Below are 23217 nucleotides of genomic sequence, written 5' to 3' on the forward strand. Positions count from 1 at the left end.
TTCAAGATAAAAAGTGTTCTCCCTGAGTATGCACCGTTGCCATAGTTCGTTGTGGCCAGACACCACGTGATGATCGGGTGTGATAAGCTCTACGTCCATCTACAACGGGTGCAAGCCAGTTTTGCACACGTAGAATACTCAGGTTAAACTTGACGAGCCTAGCATATGCAGATATGGCCTCGGAACACTGAGACCGAAAGGTCGAGCATGAATCATATAGTAGATATGATCAACATAGTGATGTTCACCATTGAAAACTACTCCATTTCACATGATGATCGGTTATGGTTTAGTTGATTTGGATCACGTGATCATTTAGAAGATTAGAGGGATGTCTTTCTAAGTGGGAGTTCTTAAGTAATATGATTAATTGAACTTAAATTTATCATGAACTTAGTCCTGGTAGTATTAGCATATCTATGTTGTATATCAATAGCTCGTGTTTAGCTCCCCTGTTTTATTTTTGATATGTTCCTAGAGAAAAGTAAGTTGAAAGATGTTAGTAGCAATGATGCGGATTGGATCCGTGATCTGAGGTTTATCGTCATTGCTGCACAGAAGAATTATGTCCTTGATGCACCGCAAGGTGACAAACCTATTGCAGGAGCAGATGCAGATGTTATGAACGTTTGGCTAGCTCAATATGATGACTACTTGATAGTTTAGTGCACCATGCTTAAACGGCTTAGAATCGGGACTTCAAAGACGTTTTGAACGTCATGGACCATATGAGATGTTCCAGGAGTTGAAGTTAATATTTCAAGTAAATACTCGAGTAGAGAGATATGAAGTCTCCAACAAGTTCTATAGCTAAAAGATGGAGGAGAATAGCTCAAGCAATGAGCATGTGCTTAGATTGTCTGGGTACTACAATCGCTTGAATCAAGTGGGAGTTAATCTTCCAGATAAAATAGTGATTGACAGAATTCTCTAGTCACCATCACCAAGTTAGTAGAACTTCGTGATGAACTATAGTATGCAAGGGATGACGTAAATAATTCCCGAGCTTTTCATGATGATGAAATCGATGAAGGTAGAAATAAAGAAAGAGCATCAAGTGTTGATGATTAACAAGACCACTAGTTTCAAGAAAAGGGAAAGGGAAATAAAGGGAACTTCAAGAAGAATGACAAGCAAATTGCTGCTCAAGTGAAGAAGCTCAAGTCTGGACCTAAGCCTGAGACTAAGTGCTTCTACTGCAAAGGGACTGGTCACTGGAAGCGGAACTGCCCCAAGTAATTGGCGGATAAGAAGGATGGCAAAGTGAACATAGGTATATTTGATATACATGTTATTGTTGTGGACTTTACTAATGTTTATAGCAACCCCTTAGTATTCGATACTAGTTCAGTTGCTAAGAATAGTAACTCGAAATGGGAGTTACAGAATGAACATAGACTAGTTAAGGGTGAAGTGATGATGTGTATTGGAAATGGTTCCAAGATTGATATGATCATCATCGCACACTCCCTATACTTTCAGGATTAGTGTTAAACCTAAAATAAATGTTATTTAGTGTTTGCGTTGAGCATGAATATGATCGGATCATGTTTATTGCAATACAGTTATTCATGTAAGTTAGAGAATAATTGTTGTTCTGTTTACATGAATAAAACCTTCTATGGTCATACACCCAATGAAAATGGTTTGTTTGATCTCGATCGTGGTGATACACATTTTTATAATATTGAAGCCAAAAGATGCAAAGTTAATAATGATAGTGCAACTTATTTGTGGCACTGCCGTTTAGGTCATATTGGTGTAAAGCACATGAAGAAAATCCATGCTGATGGGCTTTTGGAATCACTTGATTATGAATCAGTTGATGCTTGCGAACCATGCCTCATGGGCAAAATGACTAAGACTCCGTTCTCCGAAACAATGGAGCGAGCAATAAATTTGTTGGAAATCATACATACTGATGTATGTGGTCCGATGAATATTGAGGCCCGTGGCAGGTATCATTATTTTCTGATCTTCACAGATGATTTGAGCAGATATGAGTATATCTACTTGATGAAACACAAGTCTGAAACATTTGAAAAGTTCAAAGAATTTTAGAGTGAAGTGGAGAATCATCGTAACAAAAATAAAAGTTTCTACAATATGATCGCAGAAGTAAAATATTTGAGTTACGAGTTTGGGCTTCAGTTAAAACAATGTGAAATAGTTTCACTACTCACGCCACCTGAAACACCACAGTGTAATGGTGTGTCCGAACGTCGTAATCGTACTTTATTAGATATGGTGCGATCTACGATGTCTCTTATCGATTTACCACTATCGTTTTGGGGTTATGCATTAGAGACATCTACATTCACGTTAAATAGGGCACCATCTAAATCCATTGAAACGACACCGTATGAACTATGGTTTGGCAAGAAACCTAAGCTGCTGTTTCTTAAAGTTTGAGGTTGCAATGCTTATGTGAAAAAGTTTCAACCTGATAAGCTCAAACCCAAATCGGAGAAGTGCATATTCATAGGATACCCAAAAGAAAATGTTGGGTACACCTTCTATCACAGATCCGAAGGCAAGATATTCATTGCTGAGAATGGATCCTTTCTAGAGAAGGAGTTTCTCTCGAAAGAAGTGAGTGGGAGGAAAGTAGAACTTGATGAGGTAACTGTACCTGCTCCCTTATTGGAAAGTAGTTCATCACAGAAATCTGTTCCTATGACTACTACACCAATTAGTGAGGAAGCTAATGATAATAATCATGTAACTTCAGATCAAGTTACTACCGAACCTCGTAGGTAAACCAGAGTGAGATCCGCACCAGAGTGGTATGGTAATCCTATTCTGGAGGTCATGTTACTTGACCATGACGAGGCTACGAACTATGAGGAAGCGATGATGAGCCCAGATTCCGTGAAAATGGCTTGAGGCCATGAAATCTGAGATGAGATCCATGTATGAGAACAAAGTATGGACATTGATTGACTTGCCCATTGATCGGCGAGCCATTGAGATTAAATGGATCTTCAAGAGGAAGACGGACGCTGATAGTAGTGTTACTATCTACAAAGCTAGAATTGTCGCAAAAAGGTTTTCGACAAGTTCAAGGTGTTGACTACGATGAGAGTTTCTCACTCGTATCTATGCTTAAGTCTGTCCGAATCATGTTAGCAATTGCCGCATTTTATGAAATCTGGCAAGTGGATAAACAAAACTGCATTCCTTAATGGATTTATTAAAGAAGAGTTGTATATGATGCAACCAGAAGGTTTTGTCAATCCTAAAGGTACTAACAAAATGTGCAAGCTCCAGTGATCCATCTATGGACTGGTTCAAGCATCTCGGAGTTGGAATATACGCTTTGATAAGTTGATCAAAGCATATAGTTTTATACAGACTTGCGGTGAAGTTTGTATTTACAAGAAAGTGAGTGGGAGCACTACAACATTTCTGATAAGTATATGTGAATGACATATTGTTGATCGGAGATAATGTAGAATTATTCTGCAAAGCATAAAGGAATGTTTGAAAGGAGTTTTTCAAAGAAAGACCTCGGTGAAGCTGCTTACATATTGAGCATCAAGATCTATAGAGATAGATCAAGACGCTTGATAAGTTTTTCAATGAGTACATACCTTGACAAGATTTTGAAGTAGTTCAAAATGGAACAGTCAAAGAAGGAGTTATTGCCTGTGTTACAAGGTGTGAAGTTGAGTAAGACTCAAAACCCGACCACGACAGAAGATAGAGAGAGAATGAAAGTCATTCCCTATGCCTCAGCCATAGGTTCTATAAAGTATGCCATGCTGTGTACCAGACCTATTTGTATACCCTGCCCTGAGTTTGGCAAGGGAGTACAATAGTGATCTAGGAGTAGATCACTGGACATTGGTCAAAATTATCCTTAGTGGAATAAGGATATGTTTCTCGATTATGGAGGTGATAAAAGGTTCGTCGTAAAGGGTTATGTCGATGCAAGTTTTGACACTGATCCAGATGACCCAAAGTCTCAATCTGGATACATATTGAAAGTGGGAGAAATTAGCTAGAGTAACTCCGTGCAGAGCATTGTTGACATAGAAATTTGCAAAATACATACGGATCTGAATGTGGCAGACCCGTTGACTAAACATCCCTCACAAGCAAAACATGATCACACCTTAGTACTCTTCGGGTATTAATCACATAGCGATGTGAACTAGATTATTGACTCTAGTAAACCCTTTGGGTGTTGGTCACATGATGATGTGAACTATGAGTGTTAATCACATGGTAATGTGAACTATTGATGTTAAATCACATGGCGATGTGAACTAGATTATTGACTCTAGCGCAAGTGGGAGACTGAAGGAAATATGCCCTAGAGGCAATAATAAAGTTATTATTTATTTCCTTATATCATGATAAATGTTTATTATTCATGCTAGAATTGTATTAACCGGAAACATAATACATGTGTGAATACATAGACAAACATTATGTCACTAGTATGCCTCTACTTGACTAGCTCGTTGAATCAAAGATGGTTAAGTTTCCTAGCCATAGACATGAGTTGTCATTTGATTAACGGGGTCACATCATTATAGAATGATGTGATTAACTTGACCCATTCCGTTAGCATAGCACTTGATCGTTTAGTTTGTTGCTATTGCTTTCTTCATGACTTATACATGTTCCTATGACTATGAGATTATGCAACTCCTGTTTACCGGAGGAACACTTTGTGTGCTACCAAACGTCACAACGTAACTGGGTGATTATAAAGGTGCTCTACAGGTGTCTCTGAAGGTACTTGTTGGGTTGGCGTATTTCGAGATTAGGATTTGTCATTCCGATTGTCGGAGAGGTATCTCTGGGCCCACTCGGTAATGCACATCACTATAAGCCTTGCAAGCATTGCAACTAATGATTTAGTTGTGGGATGATGTGTTACGGAACGAGTAAAGATACTTGTCGGTAATGAGATTGAACTAGGTATTGAGATACCGACGATCGAATCTCGGGAAAGTAACATACTGATGACAAAGAGAACAACGTATGTTGTTATGCGGTTTGACCGATAAAGATCTTCGTAGAATATGTAGGAGCCAATATGAGCATCCAGGTTCCGCTATTGGTTATTGACCGGAGACGTGTCTCGGTCATGTCTACATAGTTCTCGAACCCGTAGGGTCCGCACGCTTAAAGTTCGATGACGGTTATATTATGAGTTTATGTGTTTTGATGTACCGAAGGAGTTCGGAGTCCCGGATGAGATCGTGGACATGACAAGGAGTCTCAAAATGGTCGAGACATAAAGATCGATATATTGGACGACTATATTCGAATATCGGGAAGGTTCCGAGTGATTCGAGTATTTTTGGGAGTACCGGGGAGTTACGGGAAATCATATTGGGCCTTAATGGGCCATACGGGAAAGGAGAGAAAGGCCTCAAAGGGTGGCCGCACCCCTCCCCATGGGCTGGTCCGAATTGGACTAGGGAAGGGGGCGCCTCCTTCCTTCCTTCTCCTTTTCCCTTCCCTTTCCTTCCCTCCTACTCCTACTACTTGGAAGGGCTTCTAGTTCTACTAGGAAAGGGGGAATCCTACTCCCGGTGGGAGTAGGACTTCCCTAGGGCGCGCCATAGAGAGGGCCGACCCTCCCCCTCCTCTACTCCTTTATATACGGGGGCAGGGGCACCCCAAAGACACAACAATTGATCTCTTGATCTCTTAGCCGTGTGCGGTGCCCCCTCCACCATAATCCATCCTCGATCATATCGTAGCAGTGCTTATGCGAAGCCCTGCGTCGGTAGAATATCATCATCGTCACCACGCCGTCGTGCTGACGAAACTCTCCCCTAACACTCGGCTGGATCAGAGTTCGAGGGATGTCATCGAGTTGAACGTGTGCAGAACTCGGAGGTGCCGTGCGTTCGGTACTTGATCGGTCGGATCGTGAAGACGTACGACTACATCAACCGCGTTGTGCTAACGCTTCCGCTTTCGGTCTACGAGGGTACGTGGACAACACTCTCCCCTCTCGTTGCTATGCATCACCATGATCTTGCGTGTGCGTAGGAATTTTTTTTGAAATTACTACGTTCCCCAACAGAAGCTTCATGACCGGGGTGCGCAGGGTGGTGGTTGGTTTGGTGGCGAGCTCCGGAGTGCCTGAGGTGAAGGTTGGGAGTGGAAGAAATCCCTGTTGGCTTGGCCGACACCGACGCGGTGGCGCCTGAGGGTGCGCCAGACCTTCCTGGAGGGCGTCCGGGGTACCCTTCCTCTCTCCTCACCGCGCACCGCGGGAAACCCTTGGCAGCAGCGTCGTCATCGTCGCGTCCCTTCTTGAAGGTGTTGATTGGTACCGGCTCTTGGGAGTCTCAGAGCTTGGTGGGCGATCTCCGATGGATGCAACGGCCGCGAGGCTTCTTCGTTTTTTGTCGATCCGCCGTTGTCGGCATTTGTTTCTCTTGTATTTTCTCTTTTATTTCTTTTGGGCATGACTGTGCTGCTTCCGTCCCAGCACCTATTGTTGGTTGTCTCGGTTGGTTGCTTTGTATACAAAGCGGGGGAAAACCCTTTTTCGATAGTGGTGTTAGCGAGTGTCGGTGGCGGTGAGGTGGGCAGTGGGGAGGCGACGGGATACGGGATACCTGATGCACATATGACAACGACGAGAGCTCTGCCTCACTCTCTCTCGAAGAGAATAACGAGATTTTGAAGAAGCCTCGACCCTGCGCTTGCTATAGGAAGGAAATGATAAGATGTTTGCGTCACGAATGAAAACCATGACGTGGCAGTGTGCCAAGATTCATATGAGCGATCCAATGGTTCATAGTTTGAGAAATTCTATAATGGCCCCAAAAATATGAATGAACAAAGAAAAAAGGTTTGGGAAATTCTATAATGGACCCAAAATATGAATGAATGAAGAAGCCTCGACCTGCGCTTGCTATAGGAAGGAAAGGATAAAATGTTTGCGTCACGAATGAAAACCATGACGTGGCAGTGTGCCAAGATTCATATGAGCGATCCAATGGTTCATAGTTTGAGAAATTCTATAATGGCCCCAAAAATATGAATGAACAAAGAAAAAAGGTTTGGGAAATTCTATAATGGACCCAAAATATGAATGAATGAAGAAAAAAATGGCACGCCACATTCGCCCACCGTGGGGCTCGAACCCACGACCACAAGGTTAAGAGCCTTGCGCTCTACCAACTGAGCTAGACGGGCTTTGGCGAGATAGAAGAGGAATGCTTCTCCAGTATCTATGATGCCTATATGATTCCATGATGCCATTCACCAAAGCAAACCCACCGGTCGGTCGGATCCGACCTCCGAGCCCCGCCAGCACCAACTATCCCGCGAAGAGAACCCCACTGCCGCGGCCGGAAATCTCACCAGTCAGTTCATCTACCTAGCTCGCCGTCTCGTCGCCAGCCACCCTCCTCTCGCCGGGGCGGTGATCCCGCCATGGCCTCCTGGCTCAAGGTCGCCGAAGGTACGCGCCAGAGCCTCCTCTCCCCTCCCCTCCTCCCGATCGCCGCCGAGATCCACCTCTCCTGCGGGCTAAGATCTGGGGTTTCTCCCCTCGACTCTAGTACTGCATCCGCGGCGGTTACTGCGTGGGATTACGACGCCGGCTGCGAAATCTGGCGAGCTAGCCTTGATGCAGTGCCTTGTTCGACCGCCTTTGGGTGTGCGGGCGGGCCAGTTGCACCCCACCCGAACCCATTGCCTGCTTGATACGCCATTGAGTTGTTGGCAATGTGGAGCTGTAACAAGTATCCTGTTTTTTGCTGTAACAGACTTGCTCGAAGTGGTCGACCGGAGGGCGAAAAGCGTGGCCACCGAGCTGTCCGACGAGCAGACTGCTCCTCAGCCCTCAGGTAAACATTGCCCCGTGTTAGCCAGCTGCTCGGCGAGTTGGAATATAAGTAATCGCTGATGTTTGTTTGCTGAAGGATCGAATGGCCAAGAAGGGCAAGCAAAGAGGGGAAAGCCCAGGGAGAAGGTCGCAACTGGATAGACTTCTTGAGCGTACTTGATTCCTTGCAGACGGCGTGCCTGATACCTGATGTCTAAAGCCTGCTGTAAATCCGCATTGCAGGGTCCATTGAAGCTCACTACCGGGGATGCAGGTAACAGGACAGCGGCTCAGAAGGAGAGGAAGAACAGGCAACCGCCTCGGGAGAGGATTAAGATTGAGAAGATCAAACCTTCGGCACGTCCTGATTCATCAAATGATGATGCTCTTGCTATTGTTAGTGCCAGCGAACCTGAAGTCACTTCAGTTGATGTTAAGGGAGCGAATGCTGAGAGCACATCCGACAAAGTAGAGAACACCACTGTTGACCTTAAAAATGATGTAGCTGCTAATGCTGTCGATAATGCGGTTGAAGTCCAGTCAATAGAGAGAACCCCTGAGGATACAGGTCCCATCACGGATCATGTTGCAGATTCTGGCAATTTGGAGAGTGCTTCTGAAAGCTCTGCTCCTTCAGTTCCAGACGAAAAAAATGAGCCAAGCAGCAGTAACCAGTCTACTGACATTGGTTTAGCAGTCAGTTTGGAGGATAAAGACACAGCTGTGGCTGTTATCCAGGAGAGAACTATCTCTGGAGTACCCGATTCACAAGGTTCTGGCAAATCCCAAGATCTGAAGAAAGATAATTTGTCAGATCCACCAGAAATCACACAAAATCAACAGGAACATAAGTCTGAATCAGTTCCTCTGAAGGATCAAGACCAACTTGAGGAGGTAGGCTGTAGCAAATTGCACTCATAATGACCAAGATATGCTGATGTGAATGCATTCTCTGCTTACACTATAGCGCTGTCTTGTTGGTCTTTGGCAGGCTCAGGGATTACTAAAAAGCGCTGCAAAAACTGGCCAGTCAAAAGAAGCTAGATTAGCTCGGGTATGATTAGTATAAGCATAGTGACGCTGCCACGTTACCTGCTTACCTTTATTGTGATTAAGTCCATATGTTGACCTGTTGGTTTATGTTTTACTTATCAACAGGTCTGTGCTGGACTTTCATCCCGTCTCCAAGAATATAAATCCGAGAATGCACAGCTAGAAGAACTTCTTGTTCAGGAGGTCAGATTATCTTACCGAAATTCATCTCATTACATTTTATTTCCAATTACCTTAACCCCATGCATGGTAGAGTGGTTTTCCCTAATATATATTGATTTCATAACACATAACAGAGAGAGAAATGTAGCTCACATGAAGCTCATATAAAGCAACTACACCAAGAACTATCGGTGTCCAGAGTACAAGGTTCACGAGTTGAATCTAACATGGTTGATGCTTTGGCTGCAAAAAACACTGAGATTGAATCTCTAGCTAAATCATTGGACTCTTGGAAGAAAAAAGCAGCAGCTTCAGAAGAAATGCTGGCATCTTTACAGGTTTCATCTTTCATACTCTTTCAAGTTTCTTTTAATCTTTCTGTAACACTACTACATCGCCAAAGGAAACCATACATTGTGGCCAGTGTCCTGTGCAGTTGCAGAGTTTAATGTATGATTGTATGAACTCCATAGTGGCACTTTACTGCTGTCTTCAATCATTATACAACAACAACAAAGCCTTTAGTCCCAAACAAGTTGGGGTAGGCTAGAGGTGAAACCCATAAGATCTCGCAACCAACTCATGGCTCTGGCACATGGATAGCAAGCTTCCACGCACCCCTGTCCATAGCTAGCTCTTTGGTGATACTCCAATCCTTCAGGTCTCTCTTAACGGACTCCTCCCATGTCAAATTCGGTCTACCCCGCCCTCTTGACATTCTCCGCACGCTTTAGTCGTCCGCTATGCACTGGAGCTTCTGGAGGCCTGCGCTGAATATGCCCAAACCATCTCAGACGATGTTGGACAAGCTTCTCTTCAATTGGTGCTACCCCAACTCTATCTCGTATATCATCATTCCGGACTCGATCCTTCCTCGTGTGGCCACACATCCATCTCAACATACGCAACTCCGCCACACCTAACTGTTGAACATATCGCCTTTTAGTCGGCCAACACTCAGCGCCATACAACATTGCGGGTCGAACCGCCGTCCTGTAGAACTTGCCTTTTAGCTTTTGTGGCACTCTCTTGTCACAGAGAATGCCAGAAGCTTGGCGTCACTTCATCCATCCGGCTTTGATTCGATGGTTCACATCTTCATCAATACCCCCATCCTCCTGCAGCATTAACCCCAAATACCGAAAGGTGTCCTTCCGAGGTACCACCTGGCCATCAAGGCTAACCTCCTCCTCACACCAAGTAGTACTGAAACCGCACATCATGTACTCGGTTTTAGTTCTACTAAGCCTAAACCCTTTCGATTCCAAGGTTTGTCTCCATAACTCTAACTTCCTATTTACCCCCGTCCGACTATCGTCAACTAGCACCACATCATCCGCAAAGAGCATACACCATGGGATATCTCCTTGTATATCCCTTGAGAGTTGTGACCTCATCCATCACCAATGCAAAAAGATAAGGGCTCAAAGCTGACCCCTGATGCAGTCCTATCTTAATCGGGAAGTCATCGGTGTCGACATCACTTGTTCGAACACTTGTCACAACATTATCGTACATGTCCTTGATGAGGGTAATGTACTTTGCTGGGACTTTGTACATTACCCTCATCAAGGACATGTACGATAATGTTGTTCAGTGGCCATTATAATTGTTTCAAATATGCTAGCACAGTGGCCATTTGTTCAGTGATTTGCTACTCACATGCTTTCATTTTCTGTCATGATCTAATTATAATTGCGTTGTCATATGTGTTTTTGTACTTTTCCATTTGGAATACCGTGGAGGTGCTTGTGAACTTTCTTTCTAGTTGAATGCAGATAAGGTCCCAAGTAGACATGATTTGGAGTTGGAGTAGCAGGATTTTGGATATTTTTTACGCATTCCAAGAACTCAAGATGCTCATGTCATTTGCGGATTCTTGTAGCTTTGTTAATATTCACCCTTGTGTGTCTTAAAAAAATTCTGGCTGTAGAACTTAGCATAAAAACTTATTAGTGATGTAGAAACTCCCCCCTCCTAGTTTATTCTGTGCCCGGGAGTGGGAGTTGCTCATTTTCATTTTATATATGTACATCTGCACGTGTCTGTTTTTTGACACATGGAAAGTCTCTTACAGTCTCTAGCATTCTGCGTTCATAGTTTAAATCAATGGAGCTTCGTGTTCCTGCTCAAATTTTGAGCTCGAGCTGTGTGTTATCGCAAATGAGTATGAACCTGGAGTGTCCTGTGCTCTCTCTGTCAGACTCAGATATCAGTGGAAGTCTTGGACTTACTCTCAGGAACTAGCACCTGTGTGTTTAAGTTGTACAGCTTGATATGATCTCTTTTGGATATAAATCTTGAATAGTATGGCTATGTGGGTGACTGTTAACACTTTTCCTTATGTTTTTAGGCTTCTGTAAGACTAACATAACTGATGTTATCAAATAATAAATCGATTTTGTTTTCTGCGGATACTAGGAAGATATGGATGGCCTTAAGAGGAACCGTGAGCTTACTGAAACCAGGATCATCCAGGTTAGTGAAATAGACTTTCTGGGGTAGAATAATAGAACAGCCTCATATTTTCATGAAGTTATCTAACCTCTGTGCAATTCTCAAAAAAATAAAAATAAATCTAACCTCTGTGTACCATGTACATGTTAGGCTCTACGAGAGGAACTTTCAACCGTGGAGCGGAGGGCTGAAGAGGAGCGTATTGCACATAATGCTACAAAGATGGTAATTTGTTGAAGTGCATCCGTTTTATTGCTTTGTCTTTATCATAATTTCTTGTGTTCTAAAATTTCAATACTTTCTATTACATTGCAGGCAGCTGTTGACAGAGAAGTAGAATTGGAGCATCGGGCTGTCGAGGCATCAAATGCTCTTGCTAGAATCCAGGTAATTTTACAAGGTATAAATATGAAGCGTCAACATGTAGTCTATTATGTGAGGATGTCAAAATTGTCTGCCAATTTTCTTGAACACTAACAAGGAAATTGCATGTTAGTGCTATGTAGATGTTTGTTTCAATTGACATTTCTTGCAATATCATGCGCAGTGCAAGGGGCATTTATCACAGCCTGACTATTTCTTTCAACAACTACAGATGTTAGTCTACTACATTCTAGAATCGGCAGAATGAAAGTTTACTCCTGTAAGATCAAATGTTTTGGCACATGCCACGCTATCCCATTAGTTGCGTTCATCTGTTTATTGGCGTATTGTTCTCCAGGGGATACATTTGAAGATCTAAGTAGATGTCCTTAAAACAAGTTTCATACTCAAACTGCCAAGATGAGCTAATTCAACATTTAGAAGTTCTAGCACTGTGACTAAGTGGAGACAAATCTATCTAGATTTTAGAGGTTCGTCAATACCACAAGGCCAGCATGTGTACTTGCAAGAAACAGTAATCCAGCTAGAAAATTAGTAACTGTTATGTTTCCAGGGCTGTGCTTCAATACATATATGTGATTTATAGTATGTTTCCACTAATTTTCTAAGCTCTTGTTTAAATAGTTCAACTCCTATCCGTTCTATGTCAATTTAATCCAAATCTTGTACTTGCAATAATGTCACTTAGTTTAGATTCCATGGGTGTCACATTTTAGTCGATTGGTCTCTGATTTTTGATCTTGACTGTTCTGTTGGCATACAGAGAGCTGCTGATCAAAGCTCATCGAGAGCAATGGAATTTGAGCACAAAGTAGCTGTACTTGAGGTAAATTCCTTTCCGCACTGTGTGTCATATCTGATCAGTTTAGTTTCTGCTATTAACTATCGGTACCCTGGTTGTTTCAGGTTGAATGTGCATCACTGCACCAAGAACTACAGGAAATGGAAGCTCGTAATCGCCGTGCTCAGAAAAAGCCTTCTGAAGATGCTAGTCAAGCTCTTCAGGTTAAAATTTTCTTCTAAACCAGATCTCCCGTTTCTCATTACTAAAAAATTATAGTTGACAGCAATAGGAGGGGAAAAATGGAAAATGTTTTGACACCTATCAGGAAATCCGCAGTGCGATCACGGTCTGGGTCAAGAACTGCAGAGAAGTTGATAGCACCTCCTATTAGTATTAGCTACCTTTGCACAGACACTCAGCCAGATAAAATAGCGGCAAAGAAGTAGCAACAAGGCATAACAATATATATATAGTGTGGAACTGATTCCAAATAGTGGTGAAACCGTGAAAGTATAACTGGGGGTTCTTCAGGTTAAAATCAAAGAACCTTGGTTTCTTTACGGGATTAATATGAGCTGTACTTTTAGCACACTCCATACCTGAGATACTCATATTGTGGATCTATTTACTACCCTATCTACAAATGTCTATCTGTATTTATTTACCTTTGCTTTTGAAATAATAGAACTTAGCATATTGCACTATCCTGAAATGTAACACTATGGTGTTTGTTTCTCTTGATGCTGTGCTTTTGGAAAGCAGATACAGGCATGGCAGGAGGAAGTTGAGCGAGCACGGCAAAGCCAAAGAGAGGCAGAAAGCCAGATATTATCCTTGGAGGTACCATTTAATTCATAAGATATCAAAGAATCAGTTGTCAAGTAATAATTCGGAAGTTTAGGTAAAAATGCTAATATGATGATCAGGTATAATATCACAGAAAATGTAAAAAGGATCAATGGAGTTGTTTCTATTATAGTAATCAGAATGCTCTGTCTTGCACCATTATTTGTTCAACATCTTTATTTGTATGATGTAGGCTGAGTTGCAGAAGATGAGAGTTGAAATGGCTGGAATGAGACGAGACGCAGAGCATTATTCTAGACAGGTTGTTAATCCTAATCAAATCACACTTTTCTTGTTAAAACTGGGTGAACAACATTTACCCACCTTATAACTGGACGAATGCAACATTTACTACAATCTATCTTGTTACCAGATCATACTTAATGGTTACTTTTTCTTGTGCAAATGTGTCTCTTTTTAGGAGCATGTTGAGCTAGAGAAAAGATACCGTGAGCTCACTGATTTGCTGGTATGTGCTGAAGCATACCAATTTCCTTTTCTGTCATTGACATTTTAGCTAAGGAGAGCTAATTCATTATCTATGCATTATTTCTTCCAGTACCACAAGCAAACACAATTAGAATCCATGGCCAGTGAAAAAGGTGCATTAGAGTTCCAACTGGAGAAATCATTGAAGCAATTCCATGAAGTGCAGGTTCATAATTTCTCTTCTTCCTATGTTGCTTGTGCTATAGGAATTGTCCTGCGGATGTTCTTATCTTCCTACCATTCTGTTATCTTTGTGTTCCATTTGATAGGTAGAAGCAGAAAGGAGTAGGGTTTCTCGCAGATCAGCATCATCATGGGAAGAAGATACTGATATCAATGCGCTAGAGTATGTTGACCGTTTTCTTTTCATTATTGAACATGCAGGAAAATATTGTTTATAAGCATGCCATAGTTTCTTTATGCTGTGAGAATGTCCAGTCAAAAGAGAAGCAGCCATGTGTTGCAAATTGTACTTGAGATTTCCAAGGTTTAGCTGTGTTCCTCTATTTGGAAGTTCTAGTACAGTTTTAGATAATTACCTTTTATATTTCAGGCCTCTTCCACTGCATCATCGACACATGGCAACGGCAAATCATCAGGTATATGTGTCCAATGGAAATCTGGAGTGCAGCATCCTAACAAATAGTGGGAGAGTGCTAATATTTTACCTTGGCATTTTTGGCGTTCCAGTTACAAAAAGCTGCGAAGTTTTTAGATTCAGGGGCTGTGAGGGCGACAAGATTTTTGTGGCGGCATCCTGTTGCCCGAGTCAGCCTTCTATTCTATCTGGCAAGAACATAATTTTGATCCTGTATGTTTATTTTAGATCTTATTAAGGCTGATCTCTGATTGAATCTGCGTATACCTGTTCCAGGTGTTTGTGCATTTGTTCTTGATGTACTTGATGCAGCGCCTGCAGGTACTCAACCATGTTATACTGCTATCACATTTATTTATTTTCATTCATGTCATCTCATGCCTTGGTCAGGCACACAATGTTGTTTATTTTTCATTCTATCCGTGTATTATCACAGAGCTCTTTTGCTAAAACAATTAACCAAAGTTAACTGATGAGCGTGTTGGAATGTTACAGGACTTTGCAGCGGAAGAGACTGGGAAATCGTCCATGGGGGACCTGGCCAACGTGAAGTTGCCATAGGCTTTACAGCCTATTCCCACCCCCTCACGAATCTAGGCGTTACTTCCTGATTATAGCTCTATACGTGGCCCCTATATGTTCCTACGGGATTTCGACGATTGCCTGTGAAATTCCTGTGTTCGAAATAGGCCAGCCATTAAGTTTTTCTTGGTTTGATGTGGTGTTAACCCTGCTACAATTTTTTTCTTCCCCTTCCCTCTCGTTTGTAAAGTAGTAATGTTCTTTGGTTGGCCGTGGGCTATATAATCCATTCTTTAACACTTGATATTAATCACAAATGTAGCAGCCTGACCCGATAATAATATATGTGTCATACAGGCCACTTGAGCCAATTCTTATAGTACTTACAACAAGCTGTTGGGGGTCGATGGAGCAAACTGATATGAAATGAGGAAATGCGTCCATACTCGAGTTTTGTTCTGCTTTGTATTGCATCGTCTCTTCTCATCTGGATGTTGCCTGTCTGGTGCACACACACGTGCACACAAGCACGCGCGCGCGCGCACACACACACGCACACACACAGGGGCATAATCACTGATCTTCCCCCAAATTTAACCCTATCAAACCCAAAATTGAACCCATATCAACTTAGATTGCGTCCTAGATCCCATGGGTTAAGGACTTAACCCCATCGACAAGTTGCGATGAGGCGCCTTTGGATGGTCGTCGCTGATGCTCATGTCCAGATCTTCCAGCCATCCATGGTGCCGCCAAAGGTGAGAGGAGAGTGACAGGTGAGAGTGAGCGTGAGAGAGTGATGAGGGTGTTTTATGGCCCGCCTTCAAGAAGCATCGCGTCATCTCCCGCTCGTCATCGCTCATGCGGCCGCGTGCTCTCTTTACGCTTGCTCGGGCTTGGCTCACTGGAAACGGTCAACCCCGACGTTCCTCCAAAGCTAAGCTATGGGCTGCTTTGAGGAGCATGCGATGCAGGCCCAGCCGCATGCGCAATTAACCAAACGAGTCAAATCCACCCCCCCCCCCCCCCCCGGGCTAGGATGGAGGTTGTGCAGTCAACCAAACAGGCCCAGGTGTCTCTCCACTGGTCCCGCCCGATTTGAGTTGTGAGTGTGTAGCAGGGATCATAGGTGATGGTGCGAAATACCGTCAGATCCCTCGGTAGGGGTCCAAGCATGACCGGAAGTCTTGGATCGGAGGTCGCACAAAGGTTCTACCCAAGTTTGAGCCTCCGAAGAGTAATACCCTACGTCCTGCTTGGTTTGATATTTCATGGTGGAGGGATACCTCATGCGAGGGGTTTAGAGTGGTGTTTGATGTTGCTATCGAGAGTTGCTATCTGAGATTAGATGGGATGAAAACCTCCTGACCCCCCCCTTATATAGATGAAGGAGGCCTAGGGTTTACAGGGGGCAGATGCGATCTAGGTTGCCTTCGATCTTTGCCTTGGGCGGTAGGAAGGTCCTTAACGCTACCCTTAGGGTTTCGCCTGGCCTTGGGGCTTGTGGGCCCCGACAAGGCCTACGGTTGGGCACCTCCGAATAAGCCACCCCAGGTGTATGACACTCTCAGTAGCCCCCGCGCGTGGCGGAGGTCGTAGAAGTGGTCTTTGAGACCACCAGCGGCTCATGTCTTCCTCTTTTTCGCACCATGGTCCTTCAGCTTTAGGAAACCTGAACCCGACCTCTTGTGGTAGTCGCTTCGTTCAGAGGGCCGCACACTCCCAGCGGGCCTTTTTTACTTTAGGCAGAATCGAAGCTCCGCTGAGGGAATCGTTGGCGGTGTATCCCTTTAACTTTGGGCTTTGATGATGGCGCCATGATTCTCGCACCCGTTTCGGAGCAGCTATAAGAGGAGGCAAAGTGAGGGGTTTTCAATTTCTCCCCGCCTCTAGTCATTTCAACTTCCTTTTCCGCCGCCAGCCTAATCGCGTGTGTTGTTAGTGCTTCGCCTTGCTCCCCTGCCAACCTCTTTGTCCTTCCCTTTTCACCGCGACGGTGACCAAGAGTGAGAAGGGGAGTCGGGCTTCCAGCCAGGAGCCGGTTGTGAGTGCTCCCGGCCAAAAGCGGAAGCGGCCCGCCTCCATAAGCGTGAGATCGTCGCGATCTCCCCCCCAAATCCACAAGGAAGTGGTTCCCCTCCGTGTCAACGGAGGAGGAGGTCCAGGCCTACAAGGACCAGCTTCTGATGCCGGCAGACTTGAAGGTTCGGCTTCCACTTGGGGAAGCGCTGCCTATTGGTGTCCTAGATTAGGGGTGCTTGCCACGTCGGCCCGTCAGTAATGGGCCAAGCCGAGAACCCATTGAAGATTGTTGGCATGGCCGTGCCAGCCCTGACCCACGGCAGATCTCCTGAAAACTTGGCGTTCACTTCAAGCGTACTTAAACCGGCATGCTTATCTCTAAAGATTGTAACCTCCCATTTGTAAACCATAGGTACCTCTGGCGTCTAGAGACACGTGCGTACTCATTCGCAAGGTTTAGAGCTTAGACAAACTCATACGATCTCGAGGTAGATCAATATGTACTTTGTACCCCCATCACAATCGATATATAAGAAGCATGACGTAGGGTTTTACCTCATCAAGAGGGCCCTAACTTGGGTAAAACACCATGTCCCTACTCTCCTTGTTACCATCTAGCTCTGATCACCAAGCTTGGGACCCCCTACCCGAGATCTGCTGGTTTTAGCACTGACATTGGTGGCCCATGCAGGTCCCACCAGGTGATCACACGAACTCGATGGCAGATCTACGGATCAACGATTTGTCTTTGGCAACATCACACTGCTTGCCGATACGACTGATCATCTAGTCCAGATAGAGATCCCCCCTTTGGACCAAGCCATGTGGCTCGACAATTTGAAAAATGCTACGGATCGCCGTGACAGGATTACCTTTTCAGGCCAGATGTCAGATTGGCCCATGAATACCGACGCATATGCCCCGGATTCGATCTTGGATCCAAAAACTTCCTCGCTGGTTCGGGAATTCAGCCTGCCTGATAGGAACCCCGAGGCAGCACCCCCCGGTGCCCAGGCGCAAGTCCGGCTCGGTGCCACCCGCCATTGGATGATGGGTAAAATCGATCTTCTTGCTTTCAACAAGATGTTGGACCAAGCTTGAAACCTCAGGATTTCAGATGGGCCGGTCTCGGCCCGCGGTCAGGGCGGATTTAGATCCAAAAATGTGGAGCTTTTCGACCCACCCACCACTCACTTAGTCGCCATGATTGAGGACTTAACTGACGTGTTGGACTACGCCTCCGAGGAGACCGTCGATATGGAAGAGGATGTCGATGACATGTCGTATACATCGTCACCTCTAACATCCGGTTATACCAGGAACCAGGCAGTCACTTCTACCTTCGATGTCTACATGGTAGAAACTCCCAAGGATAAAAGGGAGGACAAAGGGGAGGAGCCACCCAAACACCGGTGACGCCGCAATAAAGGCGCAGGTAATGGTGATGCTAGCCACGAAGCCACTAATAACGATGACGTCACCGATAACGGCGATACCCCAGAAGGCGCCGATAACCTGGACACATGTTATAACACCGACAATGGTCCCATCAACAGCATCACGCCCAACGGGGACGATGATGACCCCGAGGACATCAACTATTACCCAGAGTCCGAGGAATATTTAAGCCTCAGACCGGATGAGTTCGACATGCCTGAGGAACCGTTAGATGATCCTCGGTTATAGGACTTTCACCGGCAGTTGTCGGCCCAGTGGGAACCAGGGTACCATAGGCCACCTGCCTATGACCCAGGAAGGGCCCCTTGGCCAAAATCATGAGGCAGCCCACCGGCGGGCACCGCGAAGCCAGCAACCTCGCGAGGGCCCTGCCCTACAAGGGGCTTCTCCTACGAAGGACTTCATCAAGACTACCATCGCAACAAGTGGCCTCGCGAGGCCACCCTTGCGAGACGCCCTCCTGTGAGGCCTCCCGAGGAGCCATGCAGCGCAGGCGCTACCCATCACATGGATGACGTAGGGATATTACCTCCACCAAGAGGGGCCTGAACTCGCTAAACACCGAGTGTTACACCTACGTCGCAGCTAGGATCTGCCCCTCTTTCATACCCCTAGTACTCATTGTCAGGATCGTAACCCCGACACCATCCTATGCGCTCGGAGACAGTTTCCCCTTCGGTGCTAAGGGAGCAGCTATGCCTACCTGCCCCAAAGCAAGTCCCAAAGGTTTTCTCTTTGGTGATAGAGGACCAAGACGGTGGTGCGGCAGGACGGAGGTCATCATGGAGCCCCTGACACTTCACGGATAAGCCCTTTGGCAGGCGAAGACCACCTTTTGTTAGGAGAAGCACTAGCGCCTGTCCCCTTTCAAATTGCCGCCCTCTAGTAGCCCTTTCCCACTCATATTTTTGGGGAAGAGGCCCAAGGCATCTATATAAGAGACAAAGTGGCCACCGTAGCAAGGGATCGACTCCTGCCCAAACCCTAGCGTCATTGCTACCCCCAAAGAGCTTCGGCTCATCTTCTAGCTCTGAGAGCACTGTCCACAAGCAATACAACCAAGCAGGAGTAGGGTTTTACACCACACGGTGCCCCGAACCTGGGTAGCTAGATGTGTGCTCGTCGCACCTAGCTCGTAGCCTCGTAGACGCAAAGCCAGGCCCCCAAAGCTCGAACCAGGGTTTTGGAGGATTTCCCGTGGCTCAAAATCAATCCCCCGACATTTGGTGCGCCATGTAGGGGGCTTGGTTTTAGCGCCTCGAGCTTCCACACCGCCATGGCCAACGCTCGACGCACCCACGCCTAGTGCCGAGCCAACCACATCCAGACGGAGCCCATGGGTGTGGAGCCATAGGGGGAGGCTTCCTCCGAGCACCCTTCAGTCGGGCAGCACCAGCAGTAGCCACCGCCGGCGCACACGGCCGCGGCGACTTCGCTTGCCCGCCACCACCCGCAGGCTGCGCTCCACATGGCGCAAGAGATACCGCGCTACTGCCCCACCGAGGACGGCTACGATGACTGGCTCGCCTGCATCACTGAGCCCATCAACATCATCGGGGATGCTCCGACCCCTTTTTCACCCTCTGATCCCGCCTCCGTCACGTGGAGCGCGGGCAGGGCAGGACGCACCTCCTCTACCTCCTCTGTGCAACGATCGCGAGCACATCACCACCGTGATCGCTCGCCCGAGTCCTCCCATGGTTCCTCCCCCGCTGCACGACGACAACCCGAGCTGCCAGATCCTCGAGCACGCACGACCGAACGGACAAGTTCTCATTGAAAGCCAGCGCGGGTGCCAGAATCGCACCACCCAGGGGGTTGTGGCCGCCGGGTGCTAGAACCACGCCGCCCTCGCAGACGAAGTAGTCTCCACCGTCGGGGGCCGCTTGGCCTTCACCGCGAGCTCTGTCGTGTGATGTGGCCCGTGAAGTTCAAGCCAGAGATGTCTCCCCACTACGATGGCACCGCCAACCCCATGGAGTTCTTGTCGCTCTACTTCTTGAGCATCCAGGCCGCCAAGGGCGACAACAAGGTCATGGTGAACTAGTTCCCCATGGCCCTCAAGGATGCAACACGTTCATGGCCAATGAACCTTCCTGAGGGTTCCATATCCTTGCGGGCTGAGCTGTGCCTGGAATTTGTTGCCAACTTCAAGGGCACGTCCGACCGCCCCCTCGCACTCAGCAGCCTGTGCGCCATCCACCAGCGGCCTGACGAGCCCCTCCGCAAGTATATCCAGTGCTTCAGCCAGGTGCGCAACAAGACCCCGCGCGCCTCTGAAGTCGCGGTTATTGCAGGGTTCTCCTCAGGCATCATGAACGTCATGATGCGCGAGAAGCTCACCGTCCACAACGACCTTTACACTGTGGTGTAACTTTTCGAACTCACCGACAAGTGCGCCAAGGCTGAGGAGGGTTGTCTCTTTTGTTGGAAATATGCCCTAGAGGCAATAATAAATTGATTATTATTATATTTCCTTGTTCATGATAATCGTTTATTATCCATGCTAGAATTGTATTGATAAGAAACTCAGATACATGTGTGGATACATAGACAACACCATGTCCCTAGTAAGCCTCTAGTTGACTAGCTCGTTGATCAATAGATGGTTACGGTTTCCTGACCATGGACATTGGATGTCATTGATAACGGGATCACATCATTAGGAGAATGATGTGATGGACAAAGACCCAATCCTAAGCCTAGCACAAGATCATGTAGTTCGTATGCTAAAGCTTTTCTAATGTCAAGTATCATTTCCTTAGACCATGAGATTGTGCAACTCCCGGATACCGTAGGAGTGCTTTGGGTGTGCCAAACGTCACAACGTAACTGGGTGGCTATAAAGGTACACTACAGGTATCTCCGAAAGTGTCTGTTGGGTTGGCACGAATCGAGACTGGGATTTGTCACTCCGTGTAAACGGATAGGTATCTCTGGGCCCACTCGGTAGGACATCATCATAATGTGCACAATGTGATCAAGGAGTTTATCACGGGATGATGTGTTACGGAACGAGTAAAGAGACTTACCGGTAACGAGATTGAACAAGGTATCGGGATACCGACGATCGAATCTCGGGCAAGTATCGTACCGCTAGACAAAGGGAATTGTATACATGATTAATTAAGTCCTTGACATCGTGGTTCATCCGATGAGATCATCGTGGAACATGTGGGAGCCAACATGGGTATCCAGATCCCGCTGTTGGTTATTGACCGGAGAGTCATCTCGGTCATGTCTGCATGTCTCCTGAACCCGTAGGGTCTACACACTTAAGGTTCGGTGACGCTAGGGTTATAGAGATATTAGTATGCGGTAACCTGAAAGTTGTTCGGAGTCCCGGATGAGATCTCGGACGTCACAAGGAGTTCCGGAATGGTCCAGAGGTAAAGAATTATATATAGGAAGTGCTGTTTCGGCCATCGGGACAAGTTTCGGGGTCACCGGTATTGTACCGGGACCACCGGAAGGGTCCCGGGGGTCCACCGGGTGGGGCCACCTGCCCCGGGGGGCCACATGGGCTGTAGGGGGTGCGCCTTGGCCTATATGGGCCAAGGGCACCAGTCCCAAGAGGCCCATGCGCCAAGAGAAGAGGAAAAGGAAGAGTCCTAAAAGGGGAAGGCACCACCGAGGTGCCTTGGGGAGGAGGGACTCCTCCCTGGCCGCACCCTTCCTTGGAGGAAGGGCCAAGGCTGCGCCCCCTCTCCCTTGGCCCTATATATAGTGGGGGGAAAGGGAGGGCAACCTAACCTAAGCCCTGGCGCCTCCCTCTCCCTCCCATGACACATCTCCCTCCTCCCGCAGCGCTTGGCGAAGCCCTGTTGGAATCCCGCTACTTCCACCACCACGCCGTCGTGCTGCTGGATCTCCATCAACCTCTCCTCCCCCCTTGCTGGATCAAGAAGGAGGAGACGTTGCTGCTCCGTACGTGTGTTGAACGCGGAGGTGCCGTCCGTTCGGCGCTAGGATCATCGGTGATTTGGATCACGACGAGTACGACTCCATCAACCCCGTTCTCTTGAACGCTTCCGCGCGCGATCTACAAGGGTATGTAGATCCACTCCTCCCTCGTTGCTAGATGACTCCATAGATTGATCTTGGTGACACGTAGAAAATTTTGAATTATTGCTACGTTCCCCAACATCTTTGCCCACAATGACCCTAACACCGACCTTGACGTCGCCAAGCCTAAGGGCAGGGACACCAAGCGCAAGGGCCCCGCCGTTCTTGCGGCGGAGCCTGAGCAGAAGCATGACCACAACCGTGACAAGGCCAAGAAGGACGAACGCCCTTTCTGTGCCTACCACAACATGCACTCCCACACCACTTAAGACTGCCACGAGCTCAAGCTGTTCCACAATGAGTGGCAGGAGAAGAGAGACGACCGCAACGACCATGACACATGCTGCAACAGCAGCCACAAGGGTGGACGATGGAAGGAGTGCGATGGGGACAACAACAACAACAACTCCCGCTAGGGTTGGCAGAACCAGCCTCGGCAGGCCAACCCTCAGCAGGACAACGCGACCCTGCCACGCCCCATCAGGAACAATGATGACCTTCTTGAGGAGGACGTCGGGGGCTACCAGGAGCCTCGCACGATGGCCTGCATCCTTGGCGGAGCTCAGG

The 23217-nt window shown here is 46.6% G+C and overlaps 1 protein-coding gene and 1 non-coding gene across 2 annotated transcripts; one reads left to right on the forward strand and one right to left on the reverse strand.

Moving 5' to 3' along the window:
* Positions 1-7103: 7103 nt before the first annotated feature.
* Positions 7104-7176, reverse strand: TRNAK-CUU (transfer RNA lysine (anticodon CUU)). The gene has a single exon. It is a non-coding gene; the product is annotated as a tRNA-Lys (tRNA).
* A 58-nt stretch (positions 7177-7234) lies between these two features.
* On the forward strand, positions 7235-15479 carry LOC125544624 (golgin Putative 1). Its single transcript, XM_048708365.2, has 21 exons — positions 7235-7444; positions 7752-7832; positions 7908-7957; positions 8054-8704; positions 8802-8864; positions 8969-9046; positions 9160-9363; positions 11447-11503; positions 11633-11707; positions 11798-11869; positions 12630-12692; positions 12773-12871; positions 13413-13490; positions 13690-13758; positions 13918-13965; positions 14056-14151; positions 14255-14331; positions 14539-14584; positions 14676-14774; positions 14860-14904; positions 15079-15479. The coding sequence occupies exons 1-21, from the start codon at positions 7417-7419 to the stop codon at positions 15142-15144; spliced, it is 2145 nt and encodes a 714-aa protein (XP_048564322.1). The 5' UTR covers positions 7235-7416; the 3' UTR covers positions 15145-15479.
* Positions 15480-23217: the final 7738 nt, after the last annotated feature.

Source organism: Triticum urartu, chromosome 3A (assembly GCF_056163025.1).
Source record: "Triticum urartu cultivar PI428250 chromosome 3A, HENAU_Tu73, whole genome shotgun sequence".
NCBI classification, from domain to species: domain Eukaryota; kingdom Viridiplantae; phylum Streptophyta; class Magnoliopsida; order Poales; family Poaceae; genus Triticum; species Triticum urartu.